The 26,996-nt window shown below is 56.5% G+C and overlaps 1 protein-coding gene across 3 annotated transcripts in view; it reads left to right on the top strand.

Moving 5' to 3' along the window:
* The window catches only part of SEMA3F (semaphorin 3F), a 35,005-nt gene continuing 8,009 nt past the window's right edge, over positions 1 to 26,996 (top strand). The window contains exons 1-7 of one of the 3 annotated variants that reach the window (XM_017868019.1): positions 1 to 81; positions 4,113 to 4,272; positions 18,540 to 18,700; positions 18,799 to 18,861; positions 18,962 to 19,081; positions 19,826 to 19,918; positions 21,500 to 21,593. In XM_017868019.1, the coding sequence (XP_017723508.1) occupies positions 4,161 to 4,272; positions 18,540 to 18,700; positions 18,799 to 18,861; positions 18,962 to 19,081; positions 19,826 to 19,918; positions 21,500 to 21,593 (643 nt within the window). In that variant the 5' untranslated portion in view covers positions 1 to 81; positions 4,113 to 4,160. Of the gene's footprint in view, positions 361 to 4,112; positions 4,273 to 18,539; positions 18,701 to 18,798; positions 18,862 to 18,961; positions 19,082 to 19,825; positions 19,919 to 21,499; positions 21,594 to 26,996 lie in introns of all 3 variants that reach the window. The other 2 variants (XM_017868020.1, XM_017868021.1) reach the window with 2 other exon arrangements.

Raw genomic sequence — 26,996 nt, 5'->3', positions numbered from 1 at the left:
GCTAGCGCGGACCGGCCCAACGGGAGCCGCTCCGTGCCGCCGCCGCCGCCCGGGCGCCCAGGCCCCGCCGCTGCGGAAGAGGTGAGTGCAGCGGGAACCGGGAGGGAGCGGGCAGGCGGCCGGGCCACCCCGCGACCCCTCTGGGACCCGCGGCACTGCAACTCCGCAGAAGTGTCCGGGGAGCGGGGCTCGTCGAGCCGGGGGGCTGCCCGCGGACATAGGGGCGACAAGGCTGGGGTGGGATTCTTACCTGTCCTGGCGGCCCGGACCCCTTACCTACGGGGCGGCGTATGGATGTGTAGATGATGTGGCCTGCGGGGTCACCAATGTGCAAAGCAACTTTTTCCTGCAAGGTTCTGGGTGGGTGCTTTCATACACCCCCACCTTCACGCTTCTGGAGCGGGAGTTCCGATCCCCCTTCGCCTGCCTCAGCTCTCTCTCCCATTAACGCCTGAGGCAGCGCTCTTCCCCATTGGTGCGCCTGCCCTACCTCAGTGTCTCTACTTGAGGACTGGTCAGCCCGAAGGGAAGCGCTATACTGGCAGTCCCCACGTGGGGGGTCTCCCAGATCAGCAGGGTGGGAGGACCGCCAGTCCTGAGGCATTTCTCCCAGCATTGTGCCAGCCCCTTGACTGCCAGCTGCCACCTTGGGTTTGCTTTTACAGCAGAGTACTGCCTGGATTAGGGGCACGGCTGTATGTAGGGTGTAGGTGAGCTTGGAGAGCCTGCGGTCAATTCCTAGTTTGAACCAGGGGTCCCAGTGGTGAAGTGGGCAGGGGATGGCGGGGGCTTGGTGGGCTTGCCCCAGCAGATGGGACAGGAGGGTATCGAAGTGGCCTAGGAATGAGGCAGTGCTGGCAGGAGTTGGCTGGAGCTGGGGCTGGGGGCCCCACTAGATAAATAACTCCTAATTCTTGAGATAGCTGTGTTTTGCCACCAGAACATTACTGCTTGGGGGAGGTAAGGGACACTCCAACCAAAGACACCAGTATGTCCACCCTGAAGCTGGGCCGGGTTGGGGACCTCTGTCCTCCTGAATTCACCCAGATAGTCTCCCAGTAGTTGTTATCCTAGTTGCAGAGAAGGGAAAACTGCACCCAGGGGTTGGGAGCCTCATCTCAGCCCAGGGGGTTGAGGCCTCTTCCCAGGCTACCCAGGGGGTGTGCCAGGACCCCATAGGGTATAGTGTCTAGGCAGGCGGGGCACAGGCACGCCTACTCCTGCTGCTCCCCCTCAGCTCCGAAGGAGCCAGGCCCGGAAGTGGGGAGGTGGGGGCTGGAGAGAAAGCAGGGGCCAGAGAGAAGGCGGCAGCCCAGCCTCAGCCACTCTCTGCTCAGCATACCTTGGGGGGAGGATGGAGCCAGGCTCAGGTGACCTTGACTGGGAAACCCTGGCCACAAAAGGGGGGTTTCAGTCCCAGCTATGCTGGGGTGGCTCTGCTTCCTGGTCCTTGAGGTGTTGGGGGATGGGGAAGCTGAGGAGCCAAGAAGGAGATAGAGCTCTTGTTGAAGCGGGGGAGGGAATCTGAGGGGCTGGGTAGTGGGTGGGGTGCTGTTGATAATCTCCTCATGTTCCCCCACGGACCCTGTTCCTGCCTCCCTTCCATCCAGGCAGTCCTCAGCTCGGAGGAGCCAACCTCCCTTCCTGGAGGCAGGCTGTCCACCCCCACCCCCAACTCCAAGCCTGGGTGGTCTGGATCCGGCTGGACAGTTTGACCACCTGGCCCCCTGTCCCGCCCCAGGTGCCACCGGACTCCTTCCTCTGGCCGCCTCTTCCCTGCACCCCTTGCCAGCCCCAGCTCCACGTTTCTTTGTTCAAGCGTCTCTCCTCCGTCCCTCCCTCTCTCCTCCCTCTCTCCTCCTCCCTCCCGCCTGCCTCCCTCCCTTGCTCCCTCCCACCAGCTTTTTTCTCTCCTTCCCTGCTTTCCTCCTGGTGGGCTCCCAGGTGGCGGTGGCTATTCCTCCTCTGTCCACTGACCTGGGCTTGGTGTGACTTGGGGGCTTTTCTGGGACTGGGGCTGGATGACAGGCATCTCGGGACTGGCAGAGGGGAAGGCACTGTGGGAATGCCCTCCCTTTCCCTCTCTGTCCTTCTTCTCCTTTTCTTCCTTCCCTCTCCTTCTTTCCCCCACCTGCCAGGCTGCCCAAGAGGGGGGCTGGACTTGAGACTGAGGCCCCAGCAGACTTGAGCACCCCCCCCATTCACTTCTTTAAAGGGCCAAAGCATTTGGATGGGAAGTCCCTGTAGGGACCCAGTAGAAAGACTCCCCACCTATCTGAACACATTGGGTGACTCCAATCCTGTCCTTGGTGACACTGACTTTGTCACCATGAACATGGATGCAGGAAAAAATGAGGTCATGGGGAGGGGGGAGGCGGGAGGCAGGTTGACACAAGCCCTGGATACATAGTATCGAAGCTCTCTGAGGGACTCAGACAGCATCTTGCACCAGGACCGTATCTCCCAGCTCCCCTGAGCCCCACCCCACTAGCAGGTCAAGTTCTTGAGCAAACTCATGCTTGTAAGGACGTGTGTGGGCTTGCAAGTGTGAACGTGTGCATATCCACAACTGTTATCAAGGCCTCCCAGGTGCACCTTGAGGGTGACGGTGGCTGCACAGCCATTTCTCCCACCTGCCCCCACTTCTCAGATCCTGCCATTCAGTCAGCACTAGCTTTGTGCCTCCCAGACCTGGGGAGGGGCTGGTTCTGATTCCCCCGTCCCCCAGTCAGCCTCCCCAGGAGGGAGCATATGTGATGGGGGATCTGGAAGGACCATGAGCGGCGTGCCAGGCCCTCAGGAGAGAACATACACATAGAGGGCACTGCATAAGGAGTGGGCCAAGAGGCTGAAGCTGCACTTCCTGTCTGAGGAGCCATGAGTGGTTTGCCTTGGCAGGAGAGGCAAGGGCAGGGGGAGGTGGGTCTAGGGATGTCATCAGGGTCTGATGAGTGGGGCCTAAGAGTCAGACTGGAGCCTGGGCCTTGCCTCAGCATTGAGCAGCTATGGCAGCGGAGTCCCAGGCCATAGTACTGCCAACTCCCATCCCAGCATCCTAGAGTTGGGCCTGGGGTCCTGCCTGCCATGGAAGAAGGGAGTACACAGGGTAGATCTGGGGGATGGGGCCCACGTTTTCAGTCTGGATGCCCCCACCCGCAGTGCATCCGGTTGGGGGGGATGGTAGGAGTTGGCGCTGGTTTGTGCCGGGAGGGAGCAATATGTTCTGACAACTGGTGCTGGGCTGCGTTTACCCAACAGCCAGCCTGCCTGGGGAGACAATATTTGAAAAACAGTATTGAAACTTGGACCTGCTGGGGCTGTGGGAGATTCTGAAGGGGGCAATGCCGCTGGCCCAGATCTAGCCCCAGGCCCACTGGCCATCCTGTCTTCCCTTCTTTGCCCTCTAGAGGCGGAGCTGGAAGTTTTCCCTGGCAGGAAGTCCTTCTGCCTGTCTGACCTGGGTCTCTCCTGCTTTGATTTTAGTAAAAGTGGACTCTGCCATTCTCTGCCTTTCCTTTTCTGACTGGTGCTCCCTCTCTTCCATCTTGGGCTGTCCACATGTGTTTCATTCCCCTTCATTCCCCCACTCTCTCCTGTGCCTCCCCTCTACCGCAATAATCAGGTCCAGGTTTCTCTGTACTGGGAGAAGACCTGTGGCTGGAGCAAACAGGGATGCACCCCATCTGTTCCCCCATTCCTCCAGGTGGGAGGGAGAAGGAGTAACCCACTTTATTGGGCGTGGATGCAGGGGAGAAAGGAGAAAGCATGCTGGGAGCTGGAAAGAGCACTAAGATCACCTGGTTGGGCTGGGCCCTGTGAATGGAATTCAGCATGCTATGGGGGGTAGGGTTTGAGTCTCTAGCAGCCCCCATCAGTTCTGGGGACCCCAGGCTGGGGCCCATTGGTACTATCTCCCCAGACAAAGGCAGGCCAAACAACGCATATGAGGTGTGCACACAGGGGCGTTCATGGCCCCAGGCTGGGGGTGGAAGCGTGGAGGTACCCATCAACCTCTTTGTTCACCTTGGATAGAAAATGAACAAGGGAAATGTTGGTAGGGTCAGACTCCCCCGTCTGCCTCACACATTCCAATCTTTTTTTCCCCTTCCCAGGTGTCTAGAGAGTGGAGCCTGCCTCCTGGGCCCTAGGCCCCTCCCACAATGCTTGTCGCCGGTCTTCTTCTCTGGGCTTGCCTACTGACTGGGGCCTGGCCAGCCTTCCCCACCCAGGACCACTTCCCAGCCACACCCCGGGTCCGGCTCTCATTCAAAGGTAAGAAGCTGTTTTGTTCTTCCCCAGAAATCATCCTCTCTTTACAATAGTGCTTGGCTCCTCTGCACACGAGAGAGAGGGTGGGTCAGGACAAAACCAGGACAAATTGTACAGCCACATAGGTTGTGGGGGAGAAGGGGGACTAGGGAGGTGGTGACTTGCTGAGAAAGGCTGGAGAACTGACCCACTTAGACACTTAGCAAAAGAGTCCAGAGTCTGGGCATCTTCCAGAGTCAGACTGTGGGTTCCTGAGCTGGGTGGCCTGGGGTCTGTAGGGCATGTCTCTCTGTATGATAATCGGAGAGGTGGCAATGTCACTCCTTCCAAACTTGTGTCTGCTGCGGCCCCTCCTTGCCACTGCTATGCATCTGGTCCTGCCCTGAGCAGCCCTGGGGTGGAAGGTCAGGCAGTTGGGCAGACACTGGAGCCTCTGGAAGAGCAGGACCTGCTCTCTTGGGGTGTGGATGCTCGAGGAGTCTTCCTATGGTCTCCAAGTTGGAAGGGTTCCTAGAATCTGGGAGGGGACTGTTGGCTGTGACTGGCAGGGAGGCCACCGGTGGGTTCAGGCAGAGCATGTGCTACTGTTAGGGCCTGAGCTCCTGAGCTCCAGTGAGCACTTTGATGAGAAGTCACAGGGAGGTTTCATGATGGGCTGGGGTCTGCAGAGTGAGAGGCTGGTCACCCGCTCCATCACCATTGCACTTAACCCACTGGGCAGGTGCATGCACACGGTACACACATGGGTGTACAGATGGCTCACTTGAGAGCCACTTCCTCAAGGGTGTGTGTCATCTGAAGAGTCTACCCTGGGCCCAGGGTGAGGGGCAGTGGCCATGCTGGGGCCTAGGGGACCTGGGGTCATTGGGAGTTCTCAGCCTTGGCCCTCCTCTGGCCAGAGGTAACTTCATCCAGCCGCCTGCCCTGGGTGGGGTCGACTCAGCCCTGGCTGGCCAGATTTCCGGGCAGCCATATTGGGGTGAAAGGCTGTGGTGACCTTTCCTTCCTTGGGCTTGGCGGAGGCCCAGCCCCCACCTCACCATGTCCCCCAGCAGGGCCCCTCCCCTGGCCTTGTCCCACCCTGGCCCTTGACGGGAGGAGTGGGGGAGTAAGCTGCTTATCATCCCTCTTCCCAGTCACCGGCTCCTGGAATTTCTGAGGCTGTGCCTGGAAGGAGTCCCCTGCAGGGCCTGAGAAATGGGCCGAGAAGAGTTAATTTGTTTGGGCTGAAAAGCAGCCCCCTTCCCTGCCCCGGGAAGGTGAGATATTTATCTGCTGATACCTCCACCCTTCCCTGGTGGAATTCTTCAGAGCAGATTAATAAATCTTGAAGGGGCCAGTTCCCCCGACCCCCTCCCTGGCCCAGGGTCTGGCAGTGGGAGTAGAGTGTCTCCTCCCCCAATAGTGGAAGGGAGCGGTGGCTTGGTCTCCACACCCCTGGGACCTTGCGTCCACTCTGGGTGTTGTTTTTGTCGTCATGCATGCAAGCAAGCAGGAGGGGCAAGACAGAGAGAGGTCTTCCACATGCTCCTTCTAAGCCTCCCTGGACCTCCAGGGGCAAAGGCTTTTGTTCCTGTTTTCCAAAGAGAGAAACTGAGGCTCAGGCAAGGGCTGGGTCAAGGTCAGGCAAGAGGCAGAGGCAAAGCCAGAAATAGAACCCTGGTGTCCTGGCCTTGCCGGTGCCCACATTGCGTTGGGTCGATTCCCTCTCAATTAGCTCTGAAGCCGACACCCGCAGTGACTAAAAGCTGAGCTCGCTGGCAGCCAGCCTGGGTGCTGCCTGTCATGGCTGCCTGGGGTGGGGCTGCAGCATGCCTGGGGCCACCCATCCCAGGGCCCCTGTGCCTTTGCACAGGCAGGTTCCCCTGCCCTGAATGACCTTCCCTGTTCCGACCTGGCCTCGTGTCCTAATTTTGTGCTTAGATGTCACTTCCTACTGTATGGCAGGCCCTGTGCTGAGTGCTGGGGACTCTGTGGTGAACAAGATGGGGACCCAGTTGGTCAGGGCCACCTAGGAGCCCAGCACCTGCTGTGTACCAGGCCCTGTGTATCCCCACACACTGGGTGGTCTCAGCCTGGTTATGCACACATGAAGTGGCCCTCAGTGAGGAGCAGGCCCTCACCAAGTGTGTGTGGAGTGAGAATGGAGACCAACACTTCAAGAAATGGCTCCCACCATCTTCCTCCCAGGGTACACGTGGGTGGCACAGAGAAGGTTACTCTCAGAAGCACTGCTGGTCACTGTGGCTCCATGTCATAGTTATTTCATCTGTGCCTTGGATAGACACGGCAGTTGACACCCCAGGCCTCAGGAGCTCAGGCTGGGCACTCCCTGCCCTGCCCTGGGTCCTGCTGCAGTGGGGAGATGCCAGTTCCCGGCTGGGTAGGGCTGGACCCTCCAAACTGGAGGTGCTGGCATAAGGGGCCATACTGCCCAGGGTAGATAAAGGAACAAAGGCAGGAACTGGGCCAGGCTTGGGTTTGCTGCCCGCCCATCCGCCGGGGCACCCCAGCCAGGTCTAGAGCCAGGAGGGTGTGAGGGTCAAGCAGCCCAGGGTTCCCTCAGATTAGGGGCCTCCTATGGCCCAGCTTCTGGGTTTCAGCAGCACAGCCAAGATCAGGCAGAAGTGAGGGTCAAATGGAAAAGATTTCCAGGAGCAGGTGAGGGGTTTGTTCATTCCTCACTCTTGAGAGAGTGGAGCCTGGGCTGAAAGCCTGGACAGACCCTCCCTCCTTCACCCATCCATGCCTGGGCCTGGAGTCCCCTTCACCCCAGAATCACTGCCAGGTCTTAGAGAAAAAGCTCTTCCTTCCGCCACCCTGAGATGACCCAGGCTCTGGGGCACCACCTCCTTCTGTGGCAGCAGCAGGGAGGTGTGAGGGCCCTGCCAGGCCCTTTGTTCAGCCTGGGGAGTGTTTACTTTTTCCCAGGAAGCTACCCCACGACACACTGCTGCTGCCTGGGCTGGTTTTGGCCAGGGATTGGGGCCAAGAGATGCTTGGTGGGGTAGAAGGACCCTGTGATGACATGAGATGGTTGTGCTGCTAGGGAAGCTGAGGCAGGAGTAGGGAGAGGGAGCAGAAGGTCACCCTGCCAGGGGAGGTCAGGAAAGATGAACATAATCGGAATAGTAGTAGGAGCCCATGAGGATAACCAAGCAATGGTCCCTCCAAGGCCTGAGGAGGGTCTGCCTAGGTTTCCTGTGAGGAAGGAGGCTTGCGGGGGCCGAGCAGCTTCCCAGGTCACTCAGGAGCAGGACTGAGATGGAGCCTGGCTCTGCCTGATGCCTGAGTCTGTCCCAGGACTGAGAGTGGAGGGCAGGGATGGTGGTGGTGCTGGAGGCACAGACCCTTCGCATGAGCTAGGAACAAGGAAGATTCCAGTATTCTGCAGTTCTGGTTTAGCCTTCCTAGCCTTGTTTCCCCAAAGAAAGGGCTGGGGTTGGCAGTGGGCAGGCTCCCCTGCCCTGTCTGGCTGAAGGCAACAGAATTGGGGGTTTGCTTATTTCCAGCCTATAAATCCGGCCCTCCATCACTCCAGCCCTTCCACTGAGCAGGGTCCCTAGCAAAGCCTCTCATGTCAGAGATGGGAACATCAGGGCCTAAGAGAGGAAAGGGCTCCATTCCAGAGCAGCCTGGAGTTTGGGCCCTCTGGGCCAATGGCCCAGAACAGTGCCACTGCTCACATCATTTGCGTGTGGCATCAGAGGACCAAGGTTGTCAGGTTTGGAGATGATGAGATTAGAGATTAGGAAGGGTCACAGCCCATTGACTTCCGCTCAGGAGTTGGTGTGAGTTGAGGTGCCTCTAGCAAGCCTTGATGGGGCCTTAGCCCTCAGTCCTGGTGCAGGAGTAGGGGTAGGGCTGGAGAGCTAGAGGATCCGCTCTTGTCCCCCAGGGGCTCCTTGGCCAGCCAGAGCAAGGCATGGGTTTTGGTGGGGGAGGAGGGGGAGGAGGCCCAGGAGCTTTGAGGCCAATGTGGCACCAGGGAGCTGGGCGGGAGTCAGGAGGCTCTGGCAGCTACAGTGGGGGTTGGAGCTCACAAGCCAGGGATGGTGGGTGTTCCAGGATGATGAGGAAGGAAGACTCAAAGCATGAACTTGAGCCCAGATCCCTTGAGCCCAGATCTGGAGTTTCAGTTTTCTGGAAATGGGAGCTGCCTTACTCCTGAGAGATTTGGAAGTAGCCGCTTTGGAGTTGGGAGGTCCTGGAAGCTCCCCATCCCCCAACTGGCGAGGAATTGGTCTTTGGAGAGAATGGAGATAGGGTCCTTGTGCTTGCCTGAGAACCTGCCTGACGCCCAGCCTGGGTCAGCCAGGCCAGGGGCTGGGGCTTTCAGATGTGGCCTTCCAGATCCAGTGGAGCTTGAGATGGGACCGCCACTGGCTGGGCCTCCACAGCACAGGCCTTGTCTCTGGTTCCCTGGCATGATGCCTGCCCCTCCCTCCCTGGCTCCAGCTTCCCTTGGCACTAAGCGAGGAGCTGGTGCATGCTCAAGGAGTAAATCATGTTCCTTGGCAGCCCCCGCTGCTTCGTAATCGTAAAGAATTTAAAGAGAAACCGCCAAGATAAAAATCTCACCCCAGCCCATAAAGGCATCTTTCACCCTGCAGCTTGGGAGACAGTGAACCTCAGAGTGGGCTCTTGGCTGTCTGCACCTGTGTGTATGCACCTCCGGCCCCTTGACCCCTCCAGAGGTGCTAATAGCTCTGAAGGTGGCTTTAGGGCCATGGGTACCTGGTCCTTGACTCCTGGGAGACCTCCATCTCCTCACTCAGGAGAGTGGGGTGCTTAAATTTGGTGTAATGCAGAAGTGGTGGTGGTCGTGGTTGAGCTGGCTGGTCTTAAAGGCAAAACCCAGTTCTACCAGTGTTAGCTGTGTAAGTTCAGCCAAGAGGCTTAGCCTCTCTGAGCCCTGGTTTCTCCTGTGTAAGGTGGGAATGGCAGTGGCCCTGTGGAAGCAGCATCATGAGGGCTCAGACTGTCTTGCTTGCATCCTGGCCGCTGGTAGGCCTTGCTAGGTCAACATCATTCCGTGTTCCCACTGCCTTTTCTGGAAAATGGGAGTAAGAACAATACTGGCCTCATTGTGTTGTCAGGAGGATTAGCTGTGTGAGTATCGTCACTGTGGAAGAAATCTCAGTCACCAGGAGCGATCCTGAGGCTGGTAGGCAGGTGAGGGTAGGTCCAGGGGCATGCCCCAAGGAGTCCTGGACTACCTCACCCCTTCCTTCAGAATTCTAACTTTTGGTAAGGGAGATGGTATTTGGAAATGATTCCAGGAAGGACCCTGAGCCCTGTGGGGTGGGTAGAGTAGGGTCAGGAGGAGGAAAATTCCTACGATGGGTATCTGGGCAGGCTTCATGGAGGAGGCTGCATCTCGAGCAGGGAGGGGAGGTTGTGGGGGAGGGAAGAACCGGAGCACAGGGAGGGTGCATGTGGTGCAGCACCTGGGGAAGAGGACAGATGCTAGATGCAGTCTTGCTTTTGGGACAAAGATGTGGAGTTATACTTTCTGTTTCTGGTGTTTAAGTTCTTTTTCCTCATGGCAGAGGTACTAAATATGTATTGTGGAAAAATTCCAGTGATATGGATGCATTTGGCGGGAGTGGTGCCTTGGAAGTAGCTCCCTAGAGACTGGCTCCAAGGCCTGGTTGGGGTGCACAGCTGGCTGCGATAACTCCTTCTGGGAATGCTGCTTCAGCTCCTGCCGTGTGTGCTAGGGGTGACCAGACCTGGGCTGCTCACTCAGGCATCTGCAGGGCTGGGCAGAAAGCATGCTTGCCTGGCTTGGCCTGGTGCTATCCTGGGAATCTGAGCCCCGCCTCAAGGAGCCCTGGGAACTTTGGAGAAGCAGGGAGGATTCCTGCTGCATTTTTCTTAGAAATAGCAAGAGGGCCTTTGCCAGAGGCCTGGATGCCAGAAGGCTATGGTCTGAATCCAAAGCCTAGCTCACGTGGGTGCCAGAGCTTGGCAGGCCTACAGCCCCCAACCCAGGCTGCTGGGCAGCCCCAGGGAGAGGGTGGAGGCCTCCTGGGCTCCAGTCCCTGACCACCAGTCCTGACCCAGCAAAGAATGGGGTCTGGGCAGTGGCTGCTGGCCTAGGATTGGGGGGCTAGCCTGTTGGGGAAGGAGCAGGGCTCATCTAGGCTGACAGGCTGGGCTGACTTCTGGCACTCTCACCGGGCTGAGGGGAGAGCACTGGCTATCTGGTGCATCTCTGCAGGGCAAAGACAGACCCAAAGCAACCGGCCCCTCCAGGGATCAGGAAGCCTCAGCTCCGGATCCCCCTTCCCCACTCTTCTTCCTTCCTTCCTCTCCCTACTCCCCCTTGCCTCCACCCCTCCCTTTGCCACCCCTCTTGGCTTCCTACCCGGACATGCTCTTTCCTCGGACGTCTCTGTACCCAGCCAAGAGCCTTGTTCCTTCCCACTTGGGGCTCGATGCTGATGCCCTCATTTCCCCCCGGCCAGAGTTCACTGCCTCATGTATCTGCTGTTCAGCCAGCACGGTTGCCTTCTAAGGGTCATACACTACAATTGGCAGAGCAGCGAGAATTTGGGAGCCCTTTGGGCTTCTACAGCCCCAAGGCTGAGTGGGTAGCACTTCAGGGGGCCTCTCCCGGGGCTGCCTGTACTGCCATTTTTATCAGCGCTGTCCTGGCTGGGCCCAGGGCCTGTGCGGCGTGCTCACTGCCTGCCCTTGACTGGCTACCGGCTGAGTCCTGCTGAGGTCCTAACCCAGCCTCACTGCATCCTCCAAGGCTGACCCCGAGCACGCACCTGTCTGCCCTGTACCTCGGTTTCCCCATCAAAATGTTGGGGAGGGGCTAAGACTGTCTGGAACATTCTGGAAATCTCTGGCTGGGTGATGTGAAGGGGCTACAGGGACCGCAGGAATCTGAGGAAGGCCGCAGAGATGGGGGCTGGGCCCAGGACAGGGGGAGGGTCTTGACACCCACCAGCCTGTTGGTCCCATCCTGGCCTGTCTGTCTGGGTGATTTATCAGAGTAAATGAGCCATGGAGAGTTTGTTGTCTTTTGCAGTCATGGGGAGGAGGAGGTGGTGGAGGAAGGAGTGAGGGGTTTCCGGGCCAGGTCTGGAATGTGGGAGGAGGGGGTGGGTCCCCCGGGGGTCTCTGAAACTGGAGGCACTCACTGAATGGCCTTTTCACTCTCCCCACCTGAGAAATGGATCAGTGTAGCCCTCCCCTTCAGAGCAAGCCCCTCTGTCCACCCCGTTCATACTTCTTGGGGCACATTCCTGTGTGATCTGCTTGTCTGGTCACCTCCTCCCACCCCCTGCTCAGGGCCAGGTCTTGATCACAGTGTCCTTCCAAAGCTGAGCCGGAGCCCTGACTTGCCCGGCTGGTGAATGCCCAAATGTGTTCTCACAGGCAACCATGCACGCTGTTAAGTTCCAAGTGGGATGTCTAGGCCTCTGAAACTACTAGCCCAGGCCTAGGATGGTCAGGTGCATGGGACCATGGCGAAGGCAGGGTTCAGTGGAGGTGCTGAGGCCAGAGAGCCCCCATCTTTTGGGACAGTAGGTCAGAAGTCATTGGGTGTCCTTTGGGGATGAGGCATGGACCCCTAGTTCTGGGCTAGCGAGTCAGGGAGTGATCCTGCTGCTCCATCACTTCCGGCTTTTCCTGGTTTGAGGCTGAGCTGTGCCCTCAGCCTATCCTGTCCTGGGCGGAGTAGGTGAGCGCTGGGGCGGAACGGGCGTGGGAACAGCATGCCTGGACCTGCTGGCCCCAGCCCCCTGCCCCCAGCCTTCAGTCACTGAAATGGGAGGGAAGTATACAGTGGCGTTTTGGCCCAGCTGGGCTCTTACCCCTGTATGGTGTTTACTGAACAGCTGGGATGTTTACAGCAGCCCTTGCAAAGGAGCCCCTTGTTCCAGGGGATTTCCCATCTTGAGGGTCCCTCTGGGGCTCTTCTGACCTCACCAACTCCCTGCACCCCTGGGATAGATGTGTCAGGGATGCAGAGACCATAACCATCTCCACCCTTGCCACAGCCAGTGGCGTCTGTCCCCTTGGCCTCTGGCCTTGGGGTCCCTCTGCCCTGGAGGAGCCAACATTTCCCACTGCATTTCCTAGAGTGGCAGCTCTAGGTGGTGAAATACGGTAACTGGGTCCCCAGTTCAGACATTTAAATTAAATTCAGTCAGAGCGATTATTGAATAAAAACATGCGGAGTCATTTACATGTTAATTATGTTGAATGGACTACTAGACCATAATTAGTTGCTAATTGGGTGAGAGTGGCTGTAATTGGTTTTGTTGGCACCGACCTGGCTCACCTACCTGGGGGGAAGTGGGGGTTGGTGTGGGTGGCTCCTGGAGAGGCCCTCTGGGTCTCCAATCTGGAAAGCCTGGCTAGAGATGGTATGGGGGCGCAGATCTCGAGGGGCTTAGGGTCAGAGGAACCTGGAACCTCTCCCCGGGGAGGGTGCAACTGGGGTCTGGCTTCTAGGGTTCCCATCCAGAGCATGGGGGGAAAAGGGGGAACTGAGGGAGCTACCCCAGATCAGGCTCCCCTGCCCAACCCCATGTGGGACCTGGGCTTGAACAAATAGTAAGTGCCCAAGAGTGGGTCTGTGAGAGCACAAGGCAGGTGTCACTTGGGTGTATCTCTGCACATGCTGGGCCCTGGGTTGGCCTGATCAGGGTGTCATTGGGGTGTAAGTGGGTGTGCCAAGCAGGGGGAAGGTACGTGCAAAGGCATCTGGGCCTCTCTGCCCTCCCCACTTAGCTTGGCTGGGGTTCCCGGGGTTGTAGGTCTGTGGCCATGGGCTGAGGCCTTCCGGCTGGCCGCTCATTAAAAGAGGATTAGGCTGAGAGCCAGGGGGCCAGCCCAGTCCCCAGGCCTTCCTCTGGGGCTCCTCACAGCTTTGGGGGAGTGATAAAAGGGCTGGGGCCACCCCTTCCTGGATCCTGTGGGAGTATCCAGTAGGAACCACCTGGGCCCTGCCATGCCTCTTGCTGCCACTGCTACCATAGCCTTGGCTACCTCAGTTTCCCTCCTCAGAAGGTCAGGAGGTCTGTCTTTCTGGTGGATGAAACACTGACAAAGACCCAGGCCTGGGCCTCCCCTTGGCCCCCAGTCCCATCTCTCTTCAGCTCGGGGATTAGGGCTGTACTGGCTCACTAGAGGTCAAAGGTCTGAGCTAGGCTGCAGGGATCTGTCTATCACCCCCAGTCCCCATCACTGCTGGGGGAGGTGATGCTGTCAGTCAGGGCCTGCTGCTTTGTGGGGCTATAACCAAGGGGGCGGGCTGCCCACCTTTGCTCCAAGACCCCTTTTTTTCGGCAGCCCATGCCTCATTGGACACAGACCTGATGTCCTGGAGACCAGCAGCAAGGGGTAGGGGCTGCCCACTTGGGGTCTTCGGGTAAGGGCTATGGACACGCCTCCTCAGTGCCTGTCCTCGCCTGCCCCCACCTTTAAAGTAAGGCGTCACCAGCTGCTTCCCAGAGATGAGGGACCAGGGGTCCCCCAGGACCCAGCCCCTGTGCCCTAAGAAGGTCCCGCCTCTGGACCTGCGCCAGGCTGCTTTGGGCCAGGACCCCAAGTGCTTGACGGCCACGAGAGAGTCCTGGAGGCCAGGAACGGCTGCGGAAATGAGGTGTCTGATGCCAGAAAAGGCTCTTCCTTCCCCATGACGGGAAAATCTTTCCCGGATGTCACCCCTCCCAACCTGTGCCCAGCCTGGGTGAGAGTATGGGGGTGGGGAGCCCTTCCCAGGAGACAGCACCCAGGCACACCACCCTTCCTTCCCCTAAGGTCAAAGCTTATCCAGGCTGGAGTCCTGATCCCCACAGAACCCTTGATCGTGCCCAGCCCCTCCCTCAACGTTGCCATGGCATTCGAGGAGGCATGGTGCTCCTGCTGCCAGAGCCGGGCCTGGGACAGGTGGAGCAGATGTGGGGACTGGCCTGAGGATATGACCGACTGGGTCTGCATCAGTCCTGCCCCCCACTGATGCCACCTCAGGTCCCAGGTTCCTTTGTTCCTTCTGTCCCAAGTCCCTGTCCCTTAAGGGAGCTGGGGCCTGGTAGGATCTGGCCCCTGCTGACGGCAGGTTTTGGAGGAGGATACACAGGGCTACTTGCCCACCCCCTGCTCTGACCCAGGCTTCTTGGAGGAATGAAGGCTCCCAGTTCCTTTGCCTCATGGTGGAGTGGGGAGCAGAGGACAGGACACCAGTTTTGCCTCTCACCCTGTGACCTGGGGTGAGTACCACTCTCCTTTGGGCCTCAGTCTTCCTGTCTGCAGCTGGGAGTACAGGGCTGTCACAGGGCCCCTTGTTTCAATTTTCACCTACAGTCTGGCATGAGTGGGATAAGAAGTCCAGCTGTGGGTTGAGAAGGCTGGAACTGTATACATTCTTTGCTCTGGGACCCGGGGAAGTTCCCACCCCTCTCCACCTTGGTTCCCCTCTGGTAGTCTGGGTTTGGATGAATGATTTGGGATTTAGCTCTATTCCTGTAGGTTGCGGTTGGGGTAGGGACACCCTGGAGTTGGGAAGGCTGGAGCTGAGTCCACAGGAGGCCCCTTCCTGCTTTATAGCCCTCTCTGCTCCCCAGTCTAGCACTAGGAAATGGGGTAGCTGGGGTGGGAATGGGGGTGAATGCCCTACAAAAGGTAGTGACCCCTGGAAGCCTGCTTCCTTGGGGAAGGACGTGGGACCCCATCCCACTCTACTTTCCCTGAAAGGCAGACACCCATGAAGGATGGTTTGGGGGAAGACCCGAGGCATGCCAGGCTGTGAGCCTCTCTCTGAGATCAGAACGGGGTCACTGATCCTCAGGGTCACTTTGAGTGTCAGTACCAGGAGGGCCTGAGAGATGGTATAGATTGGAGAATGAGGGTCAGAGAGCGAGAGTGCCCCCAACTCAGGTCATGAAGCTCACCCAGAAACTCAAGCCACAGCCAAGGATCCCTGACCCTGGGTCCCACCCCTTCCCCACCATGCACGGCCTCCTGGGGTTCCCCTCTCCCCCCACACTGTTTTCACAGTGATCAAAGCATCACATCCTGTGACACCAGAGCCACTGACGCCATATCCCGTGGCCACTGGGAGGGGTCCTGCAGGTCCTGAGTCATGTGCCCTGTCCATAGGGAGCGAGTCACCTTCCGGCACTGGCCCTCCTGGCAAGCAGTCTCTACCACCAGGACTGGCTTCCCCTGGGCCTCCCCCTCCTTCAGCCATGGACCTGGGTGGGAATCCCACCCCCAAGCACTCTGGCATCCTTCCCTGTGCCCTTGGTATTGTGAGCACAGGGCTTTGTGCACAGCGGGTGTTTGATAACTGAGCAAGGGGCTCCCTCCACCCCCACCTCCACTAAGGGCCAGACTGGGGGCAGGAGGCAGAGAGGGTCGAGGCTAATCTCTTGCCCCTAAGCTGGGACTCAGTTTCCTCATCCTCTGAGTGTTCTCTACGGCCTTTCTCACAGAGGGAGCTGGAGCCTGGGAGTGCTGGGGCTTTGCGAGAGGGTGGGGGACTCAGACTTGGGCCTTGGGCTCTGGAAGTCATGGTGCAGGGTTGAGATTGTAGAGGCCCAAGGCTGGGCAGGATTGGAGCGGGGGGATTATGGCTGATTGGGTTCCTAGGGGCTTGATGGCTGAAGCTTCCCCTTACCCGGAGTGCCTGTGTCTGAAGGCACCCACTTAAGCCTGTACCCCTCCCCTGCCATTGCCCCAAAGTGCCCCCTAGCCCAGGGGACAGGTAAGGGCACGACCAAGCCATGCCCCCAGCCAGGGTATAAATAACCCCTGGCGGGCTGTCCCAGCCTGGGGGGCCTCCACTGGCAGCCCCACTTCCTCTCTGGCCACTTCCCAGCCCTGGGGGGGGGGGATGTTTACTTTCCTGTTGTTACTGTGGGTGAGTGGCCAGGCGGCAGACTCCGTGTGGCCCAACAACAGGTGCAGGACAGGTGCCCAGGCCGCCCTGCCCAGGACTTCAGAGGCGCCGCCGGACAGGCGGGCGAGGCCATTGCCAGGCAGGATCGGTCCTTTGATCCCTCGGCGTCCCTGCATCCCAGTGGTTGACCAAGGTCATCACCTGCATTCCCTTGTCACCGCATTGTCAGGGCCAGGCAGGGCAAGGCCTTTCCTTACCCGCTAGTTTCTCAGAGTGAGGTCCTGGGACCAGACATGGGCTCTGGGTCAGCTGGTGGAACCCTCTGACCCCAGCCCACCTCTGCCCCACCTTCAGGCTGTGTCTAGGGCCTCAGATCCTAGCTGTTCTCCCCCCTCCAGGTGCCTTGGGGCCTGGCCCAGGCCTCTCCCTTGACTGCCCCACCTGTGAAATGGGTTACCAGCTGGGGAGGGGAGATGAGACATGTGTGACCCCCTTGGTGAGTGCCTCATGTGTAGCAAGACATGTGTGCGCCGTGTGCATGCCTGTGCCATGTGTATATACGCGTGCGCTCTTCTCTGTGCTGCTATCTTAAGCCCCCTTTGCGTGTGAATATTCATCATCCTCATTACAATGTTCCCTCTTCTACTGAGCTAAAGATAGCTGGGGGTGGGTGGAGAAGGGGCTTGCCAAGGGGACCCCTCGGCTCTCCCTCCCCTTGGAGGCAGGTTCCCAAGCTTCTAGGAGTCCTTTGTCTGTCATTGGCTGAGCCCCCTCTTGTCCTTCATCCTTAGGAAGGACTTTTCCCCAGCATCCTGGAGTTGGAGGGCCAAGGCTGCTGGACTCATGTAAAAAGGAAACTAGAGGACCCAGTTGAACCCTGACCCCAGGGTTGTAGCACCAGGGAGAGAGCCTCTTTCTCAGAAATGACTGTCCTGGGCCAGGCGCTGTGGCTCAAGCCTGTAATCCCAGCACTTTGGGAGGCCGAGACGGGCGGATCACGAGGTCAGGAGATCGAGACCATCCTGGCTAACACTGTGAAACCCCGTCTCTACTAAAAATACAAAAAACTAGCCGGGCGAGGTGGCGGGCGCTTGTAGTCCCAGCTACTCGGGAGGCTGAGGCAGGAGAATGGCGTAAACCCGGGAGGCGGAGCTTGCAGTGAGCTGAGATCCGGCCACTGCAGTCCAGCCTGGGCGACAGAGCGAGACTCCGTCTCAAAAAAAAAAAAAAAAAAAAAAAAAAAAAAGTCCCCTGGAACATTCAAAGTGGCCTGAGAGTTCCACCATTAGCAGCCTTGTAGGATCTGGGGGAAGCTGGGGTCTGTAGCGCAGTACGTCCAGCAGGGCTTTCTGGTCTCCTGGCTAACCTGCTTCAGACCAAGTGAGGACCTTGCTGTGCACCAGCTGTGCCCTCTGCCTGGTGGGCAGCCAGAGTAAGAACAGGGCATCCAGGCTCCATGCCAGAGTCTGCGGGCTGTCCCAGATATACCCGGCCACACCCCTATCTGCTCATTAACCCTTTTAAGCCCCTGTGTGAAGCTGGCCCCACCCTGAGCGTGGGAGCATTAACCCCCACCTGAGCAAAAACTCTTTGATGCTGTTGCGTACCCTGGCCTGCACCCACCACCCTTTCTTTGGGTTCCAGAGACTAGCTAGGGCTGTCTATGAATCAGGGGTTTAGCTTTGAGTGTGGTGCCTTCCCTGGCCTGCCTACCTGTCCCACTTTGTCCTCCCAGTCTGTCAGGGACTGAAGACGGAGCTGAGAAGGATTCAGGAAGGGAAGCTGGAGGTTTAAGACCACTGTGTGAGCTGGGCACAGTGGCTCATACCTGTAATCCCAGCACTTTGGGAGGCTGAGGTGGGTGAATCACGAGGTCAGGAGTTCAAGACCAGCCTGACCAACATGGTGAAACCCCATGTCTACTAAAAATACAAAAATTAGCCAGGCGTGGTGGGGTGCGCCTGTGATCTCAACTACTCAGGAGGCTGGGGCAAGAGAATCGCTTGAACCCGGGAGGCGAAAGTTGCAGTGAGCCGAGATTGTGCCATCGCACTCCAGCCTGGGCGACAGAGTGAGACTCCGTCTCAAAAAACAAACAAACAAAAAATAAGCTGGGTATGGTGGCTGACACCCGTAATCCCAGCTACTTGGGAAGCTGAGACAGGAGAATCGCTTGAACCCAGCAGATGGAGGTTGCAGTGAGCCGCAGTCTCGCTACTATACCGTGGCCTGGGCAACAGAGTGAGACTTGATCTCATAAAAAGAAAAAAAAAAAAAAAAGACCACTGTGTGGTGGGAGTCCTGAGGGGAACCTCAGGGCCTCAGTCTCCCCTTTGTCAGAGGGGGTATGGCTGGATGGTGTTCTGAAGGTCCTAATTGGTGCCCTGCCCTCCACCTGCAGAGTTGAAGGCCACAGGCACTGCCCACTTCTTCAACTTCCTGCTCAACACAACCGACTACCGAATCTTGCTCAAGGATGAGGACCACGACCGCATGTATGTGGGCAGCAAGGACTACGTGCTGTCCCTGGACCTGCACGACATCAACCGCGAGCCCCTCATTGTAAGGGCTGACCCTGATGTGGGACGTGGGGTGGGCATGGAGCCCCAGGGCTCAGGGCATGTCCAGAAGGCTGCACCCTCTGACCCCCTTCTCTGCAGATACACTGGGCAGCCTCCCCACAGCGCATTGAGGAATGCGTGCTCTCAGGCAAGGATGGCAACGTGAGTTTGGTGGGATCCACAGGTGGGAAGGGGGGCAGGTGACTCCAGTGAGGGGGCAGGCCTGGCCAGGGCACCTATGCAGCCTTCCCTCTGGCCCCAGGGCGAGTGTGGGAACTTCGTCAGGCTCATCCAGCCCTGGAACCGAACACATCTGTATGTGTGCGGGACAGGTGCCTACAACCCCATGTGCACCTATGTGAACCGTGGACGCCGTGCCCAGGTAAGCCCCAGCCACCCTGGCCCTGTGTTTCCCCCACTGGTGGCTGCATCCCAGGGTCCTGATGGGAGGAGGGGCTTCAGCTGCAGCCCTGCCACTTCCAAGCCTTGTGATCTTGGGTGAGTGATTTCTTTCACCTCACTGAGCCTCAGTTTCTTCACTTGAAAATGGGGCTAACCGCTGCCTTTCTCACAGGTTGGTGCGAGGAGGAGGCAGTGAGCTAAAGCTCCCAAAGCTCCTAGCACTGTGCCTGGCACGTAGTAAGCACTTGCTCCATATGTGGCAACAGCTCTCTTGACTATGCCTGTGGACCCTGCCCCCACGGCTGAGTCAGAGGGCCTGGTGGGGGCCTTGCAACAGGAGACTGGACACCTGGGTCAGCTTCTACCATGTGGCCTGGGGGAGAGCTGCCTTCTTCCCCCAGGGCCGGGGTTGTGGGGAGCTGCCCCTTCCCCAGCTCTGCCCCTTCTTGCCTGCTTCCACCCTTTTCCATTTCCATGTGGGCATGTGTGTGAGCTGATGTGAACTTGTAGGGCATGTGTGAGAGTGACTGGATCTGAGGGGCACCTGTGTGTGCAGGAGTGTGCCAAGCCTGTGTGTATGTATGTGCACACGCATAGACGTGCTCTGGGGTCCCACGTGTTCGCGTGTGTTCCTGGCCTGTGTGGTGTTAGAGGCTGGCAGCCCGAGCCCGCTCCCCCAGCCCCTGCCACCCTCAGCTCTAACCCCTGTTCCTCATCTTCTCAGGTCACACCATGGACCCAGACGCAGGCGGTCAGAGGTCGCGGCAGCAGAGCCACAGATGGTGCCCTCCGCCCGACGCCCACAGCCCCACGCCAGGTGGGCCTCATCCCTCCAGGCCTTTGCCAGGCAGCACTGCCTCTGAGCGGAACTCACCCTGGGGCTGCACCTGAGGCCAGCCTCCCTAGGGCCTCCCCTCTACCTCTGTGCCCACACACTGTCCCCACCCCTTCCCCTGAAGTGCCCTCAGGCTCAGAAGGCATGCCCAGCTGGACTCATGTGAGCCTCAGTGTGACCCCTACAGGCAAGAAATAATGAAGCCGCCAGGTGGGGAAGACAGGAGCCCTGGGGACAGCCATGCCTTAGCCCTCAGCACGCATGTGTGTAGACACACAAGAGCACACAACAGTGTGGATGTGGGCCCTCCTCACTCAGCACCCAGAGTAGAAAGTGGCACATGAGTGCAGTCTGACACCTTACTCCCAAGTGTCCGTGCCCCATGCCTCCCATGGGTCATCTGTGGACACAGGTGTCCTGCACACTCACGTGCTTGGGGTGCTCTTCTCCCGGGTGGTATCTGTCCGTTAGTCATGACCTGGGTCTGGTCTGGGAGAGCTGGGGCTGGGCAGGGGCGGGCAGGGGGGCATGGGCTGCCGGCGAATGACAGAGCATGTTTGTGGTGGAGAGTGCAGAAATGCAGGATCATGTGGATTCTGTGTGTGTGTGTCCATAGTGTGAGCAGGGGGTTCCATGTGCTGGCAGTGATATGTTCAGAGCTGTGTATGCACCCCTGTGTGTGCAGTAAGTCATGTGTGCAGAGTGTAACTGGACGTAGGCCTGTGTGCACCTTCCCATCGCCATCCTGCCACCTGCTGCCACCTCCTCCTGCGTCTGTTCCTCTCTCCTTGCCCCTTTCCCTCCCTCTGCCTGGCTTTCTCTTGTGGCCTATGTGCTCACCCCATCCTAGTGCCTTTTCCAGCCTTTCTTCTAGCATCTTCCAGGCTGGGCTGGGAGGCATGGGGGGGCTTTGTGAATTCCATGTGGTCTGGGCTGGACTCCTTGACTCCTGGCTCCCTGGGGAGACGTGGAGCCTGGGGGCTCTGCTGAGGGGCAGGAGAAAGGTCATGGCCCATGGGTCCATCCTGAGGACTACAGGTAGGACACAAAGCCTGAGGATACAGTAACCTTAGAGCTCTCTGGCCTGGACAGACCTGATGGCAAAGGGCAGGACCCCAGGCCCTTAACCAGTCACTCCTACCCTGGCCAGGTCTGCAACTCCTTCTTGACCCAAGACAGGCAGCCACAGCAAAGAGCTGTGCCTCTGTAGTCCAGGGGGTCTTGGCCAATGTCTTTGTGAGCCAGTTGGCATGGAGGGGCTTCAGCCCCTACAAGCCCACTCCATGTCCATCGCATAGCCCCCAAGGCAGGGCCCCTTGAGACTTGATCCCCAGGTCTTCCCTAAGACCTGGGACTAGGAAGCACCTTCCTTGGAGCCCACAGCATGGCTCTGCCCTGGGAGACCTGGCTGGATGGAGTTTAAGGCCAAGGAGCTCTGGGGAGTGTAGAGGGCGGGCTCAGGATATGCCTGGGGGCTCATTCTCACCCTGGAAGCCTGGTGACCTTACACTTCCTGGCTGAGGGACTGGCCTGCATCATGCTGAACCCCGCTCTACCTTGCAGGATTACATCTTCTACTTGGAGCCTGAGCGACTCGAGTCAGGGAAGGGCAAGTGTCCATATGATCCCAAGCTGGACACAGCATCGGCCCTCATCAGTGAGTGCCCCCCAACCCCGCTCTACAGTCTCAATGTGTGGCCTCTGCCCCTGGAGATGGGGAATGGCACCAACACTTACCCAAGGGCAGAGACCGTGACTAGGCTGTCCCTGAACTCCCCAGAAGGCCCCACCTAGCAAGGGGGAGAGGGTGCAGGCCAGACCCCATTGTGAGTCAAGGGCAGAGACTGGGTGGTAGAAGCCTCCGCCTGACCCCTTTGGATGCCAGGTCCTACCTTGAAACACAACGTGGTCCATGCAAAGTCCAGAACCCTCCTGACCACAGGCTTCCTAGAAGAGAATATAAGCCGAGTGCATATCGGGGCTGGTCTGAGAGGCAGTCCCAAAGCATGTTCTTGATGTGTCTGAGAGGCTGGGAGAGCCCTGTAGGGAAGCACCAACGGAGAGTTCTGGCCCTGTGATCAGACGAGGAGAGCATGTTTCTGGTCTGGGTAGGTGTCTGGGAGAGTTGGGGGCTGTTCTCTGAGTAGGGGTCCTGCTTGGGGTCTCAGGAGCAGCTGCTGCCCCTAACTGCAGGTTGGATGAACCCACCAGTGACCCTGGCTCATGCATGCTGTCTGTTTTCTGATTATTCAACAGTCTGCCTCTCAGAGCAGCTGTTGGGCACTGTGCCGCCTCCAAGCCTGGGAAAGGCCCTGGGGTCAAGGGGCAGACATTATCCTCCCGCTCTTGGCAAGTGAGAAGGTCCTGATGGCAGAGCCCAAATCAGTCTGATGAGGAAAGACAGGGCCTGCCCTAGGGGAGCCTCAGATGTGATATGTTAGAAGCAGGTATATTATTAAATTTTCAGGAATTTTTTGAGCCAGTTGTTAAAGACAACTATTATTAAAAGTTAAGGCCAGGCTCAGTGACTCACACCTATAATCCCAGCACTTTGGGAGGCTGAGGCGGGTGTATCATTTGAGGTCAAGGGTTCGAGACCAGCCTGGACAACATGGTGAAACCCTGTCTCTACTAAAAAATACAAAAAAAAATTTTTTTTTAATTATGTAAGTTTACAATTAAACATTAAAACAAAGGTAACAACAATAAAAAGTAACAAACACTCAAAACTAGCCGGATGCAGTGGCTCACACCTGTAATTCCAGCACTTTGGGAGATGGAGGCAGGCGAATCACCTGAGATCAAGAGGTTGAGACCAGCCTGGCCAACATGGTGAAACCTTGTCTCTACTAAAAATACAAAAATTAGCCAGACATGGTGGTGGGTGCCTGTAATCCCAGCTACAAGGGAGGCTGAGGCAGGAGAATCACTTGAGCCCGGGAGGTGGAGGTTGCAGTGAGCTGAGATCGCGCCACTGCACTCCAGCCTTGGCAACAGAGAGACTCCATTGCAAAAGAAAAAAAGACTTGAAAATTGAAATTGGTCTATGGGCTACAGAATGGATGTTGTGTTAGCAGGCATGAAAACAACATTTGTCTCCTTGCGCACCTCCATCAGAGCTCTGATGGAGACCAAGTGCATTGTCAATGAGCAGCAATATTTTGAAAGGAATCTTTTTTTCTGAGCAGTGGATCTTAACAGTGGGTTTAAAATATTCAGAAAGCCAGCCAGGCATGGTGGCTCACGCCTGTAATCCTAGGACTTTGGGAGGCCAAGGTGGGTGGATCACTTGAGGTCAGGAGTTCGAGACCAGGGTGGCCATCATGGGTGAAACTCTGTCTCTACTAAAAATACAAAAATTAGCCAGGTGTGGTGGTGTGCACCTGTAATCCCAGCTACTTGGGAGGCTGAGGCAGAAGAATAGGTTGAACCTGGGAGGTGGAGGTTGCAGTGAGCCAAGATAACTCCACTGTCCTCCAGCCTGGGCAACTGAGTGAGACTCCGTCTCAAAAAAAAAAAGAAAGAAAAATCGGTAAACCATGCTGTAAGTAAATGTGCTGTCATTCAGGCTTTATTGTTATTTATAGAGCTCAGGCAGAATAGATTTCGCATAATTCTTTTTTTTTTTTTTGAGATAGAGTCTCTCTCTGTCACCCAGGTTGGAGTGCAGTGGCGCGATTTCAGCTCACTGCAAGTTCTGCCTCTGGGGTTCACGCCATTCTTCTGCTTCAGCCTTCCGAGTAACTGGAACTACAGGCACCCGCCACCACGCCCAGCTAATTTTTTGTATTTTTAGTAGAGATGGGGTTTCACCGTGTTAGCCAGGATGGTCTCAATCTCCTGACCTCGTGATCCACCCGCCTCTGCCTCCCGAAGTGCTGGGATTACGGGCGTGAGCCACCACACCTGCCCCCATTTCGCATAATTCTTAAGGGCCCTAGGGTTCTTGGAATAGTAAATGAACATTGGCTTCAACTTAAAGCTACTAGCTGCATTAGCCCCTAATAAGAGAGTCCACCTGTCGTTTGAAGCTTTGAAGCCAGGAATTGACTTCTTGATAGCCATGAAAATCCGAGATGGCAGCTTCTTCCAAGAGAAGGCTGTTTCTTTCTTTTCTTTTTTCTTTCTTTTTTTTTTTTTTTTTTTTTTTTGAGATGGAGCCTTGCCCTGTTGCCCAGGCTGGAGTGCAGTGGCACCATCTCGGCTCGCCACAACCCCTGCCTCCTAGGTTCAAGCGATTCTCCTGCCTCAGCCTCTCAAGTAGCTGGGATTACAGGCACATGCCACCATGCCCGGCTTATTTTTGTATTATTAGTAGAGACAGGGTCTCGCCATGTTGACCAGGCTGGTCTCGAACTCCTGACCTGAAGTGATCCTCCCACCTCTGCCTCCCAAAGTGCTGGGATTAGAGGTGTGAGCCACTGGCCCTGGCCAGAAGGCTGTTTTATCTACATTGAAAATCGTGTTTAGTGTAGCCCCCTTCATCCATAATCTTATCTAAATCTTCTGGAAAACTTGCTGCAGCTTTTCCATCAGCACTTGCTACTTCACCTTGCATGTTTATGTTTTGGAGATGGCTGCTTTCCTTAAACCTCATGAACCAGCCTCTGCTGGTTTCAAACCTTTCTTCTCCAGCTTCCTCTCTTCTCTCAGCCTTCACAGAATTGAAGACAGTTAGGGCTTTGCTCTGGATTAGACTTTGGCTTAAAGGAATGTTGTGGCTCGTTTGATCTTCCACGTAAACCAGTAAAACTTTCACCATATCGGTGATAAGGCTGTTTCACTTTCTTATCATTTGTGTGTTTACTGGAATAGCCCTTCTAATTTCCTTCAAGAACTTTTCCTTTGCATTCACAACTTGGCTAACTGTTTGGTGCTGGCAGCCTAGTTTTGGACCTATCTCAGCTTTCAACATGCTTTCCACACTAAGCTTAATCATTTCTAGCTTTTATTTATTATTATTTTTTTTTAACAGAGTTAACACTCTGTCCCCCAGGCTGGAGTGAAGTGGCATGATCTCAGCTCACTGCAACCTCCACCCCCCAACTCCACACCCCCCGGTTCAAGTGATTTTCCTGCCGCAGCCTCCCAAGTCGCTGGGATTATAGGTGCCCGCTACCACTCCTGCTAATTTTTATATTTTTAGTAGAGACGGGTTTTGCCATGTTGGCCAGGCTGGTCTCCTGACCTCAAGTGATCCACCTGCCTCAGCCTCCCAAAGTGCTAGGATTACAGGCGTGAGCCACTGCACTTGGCTCATTTCTAGCTTTTGACTTAAAGTGAGAGATGTATGACTCTTCCTTTCCCTTGAACGCTTAAAGGCCATTGTGGAATTATTAATTGATCTAATTTTAATATTGCTGTGTCCCAGAGAATAGAGAGGCCCAAGAAGAGGGAGAGAGAGAGATGGGGGAATGGCCAGTAAGTGGAGCAGTCAGAACACACACAATATTTATCAATTAAGTTCACTGTTTTATATGGGTGAGGTTCACAGTGCCCCAAAATAATTGGAATAGTAACATCAAAGATCACTGATCACAGATCACCATAACAGATAGTTTGAAATATTGCAAGAATTACCAAAATGTAGGCCAGGCACGGTGGCTCATGTCTGTAATCCTAGCACTTTGGGAGGCCATGGCGGGTGGATCACCTGAGGTCAAGAGTTTGAGACCAGCCTGGCCAACATGGCGAAATCCCATCTCTACTAAAAATACAAAAATTAGCCAGATGTAGTGGTGGGCACCTGTAGTCCCAGCTACTTGGGAGGCTGAGGCAAGAGAATTGCTTGAGCCTGGGAGGAGGAGGTTGTAGTAAGCCAAGATGGTGCCACTGCACCCTAGCCTGGGTGACAGAGCAAGACTCCGTCTCAGAAAAAAATAAAGAAGAAGAAGAATTACCAAAATGTGACACAGAGACACAAAGTAAGCATATCCTGTTGAAAAAATGGTGCTAACAGACTTGCTTGACACAGGGTTGCCACAAACCTTCCTTCTACAAAAAATGCAGTATTTGCAGTGCACAAAGCCCAGTAAACTGAGGTGTGCGTATGCTTCCTAATTCTTTTTTTTTTTTTTGAGACGGAGTCTCGCTTTGTCGCCCAGGCTGGAGTGCTGTGGCCAGATCTCAGCTCACTGCAAGCTCCGCCTCCCGGGTTCACGCCATTCTCCTGCCTCAGCCTCCCGAGTAGCTGGGACTACAGGCGCCCGCCACCTCGCCCGGCTAATTTTCATATTTTTTAGTAGAGACGGGGTTTCACCGTGTTAGCCAGGATGGTCTCGATCTCCTGACCTCGTGATCCGCCCGTCTCGGCCTCCCAAAGTGCTGGGATTACAGGCTTGAGCCACCGCGCCCGGCGCTTCCTAATTCTTTCACTACGCTTTATTGTTAGCTATGCTCCTTTTTGTTTTTGTGTGTGTTTTTTTTGTTTGTTTGTTTTTGTTTTTTGAGACGGTTGTCTCACTCTGTCACCAGGCTGGAGTGTGGTGGTGTGATCTTGGCTCACTGCAACTTCCGCCTCCCGGGTTTAAGCGATCCTCCTGCCTCAGCCTCCCGAGTACCTGGGACTACATGCGTGCACCATCACGCTCAGCTAATTTTTTTTTTTTTTTTTTTTTTTTGAGACAGAGTCTCGCTGTGTCGCCCAGGCTGGAGTGCAGTGGTGGGATCTCAGCTCACTGCAAGCTCCGCCTCCCGGGTTTACACCAGTCTCCTGCCTCAGGTTCCTGAGTAGCTGGGACTACAGGCGCCCCGCCACCTTGCCCGGCTAGTTTTTTTTTTTGTATTTTTAGTAGAGATGGAGTTTCACCGTGGTCTCGATCTCCTGACCTTGTGATCTGCCCTCCTCAGCCTCCCAAAGTGCTGGGATTACAGGCGTGAGCCACTGCGCCCGGCCCACACTCAGCTAATTTTTTTATATTTTTAGTAGAAACGGGGTTTCACCACATTGGCCAGGATGGTCTTGATCTCTTTGACCTCATGATCCACCTGCCTTAGCCTCCCAAAGTGCTAGAATTACAGGCATAAGCCACCATGCGCGGCCTCTTCTTTTTTTTTTTTT

The sequence above is a fragment of the Rhinopithecus bieti genome, unplaced genomic scaffold (genome assembly GCF_001698545.2).
Source record: "Rhinopithecus bieti isolate Rb0 unplaced genomic scaffold, ASM169854v2 scaffold_3875, whole genome shotgun sequence".
In the NCBI taxonomy this organism is placed as follows: domain Eukaryota; kingdom Metazoa; phylum Chordata; class Mammalia; order Primates; family Cercopithecidae; genus Rhinopithecus; species Rhinopithecus bieti.
This window is presented reverse-complemented; position numbering and strand designations above follow the sequence as displayed.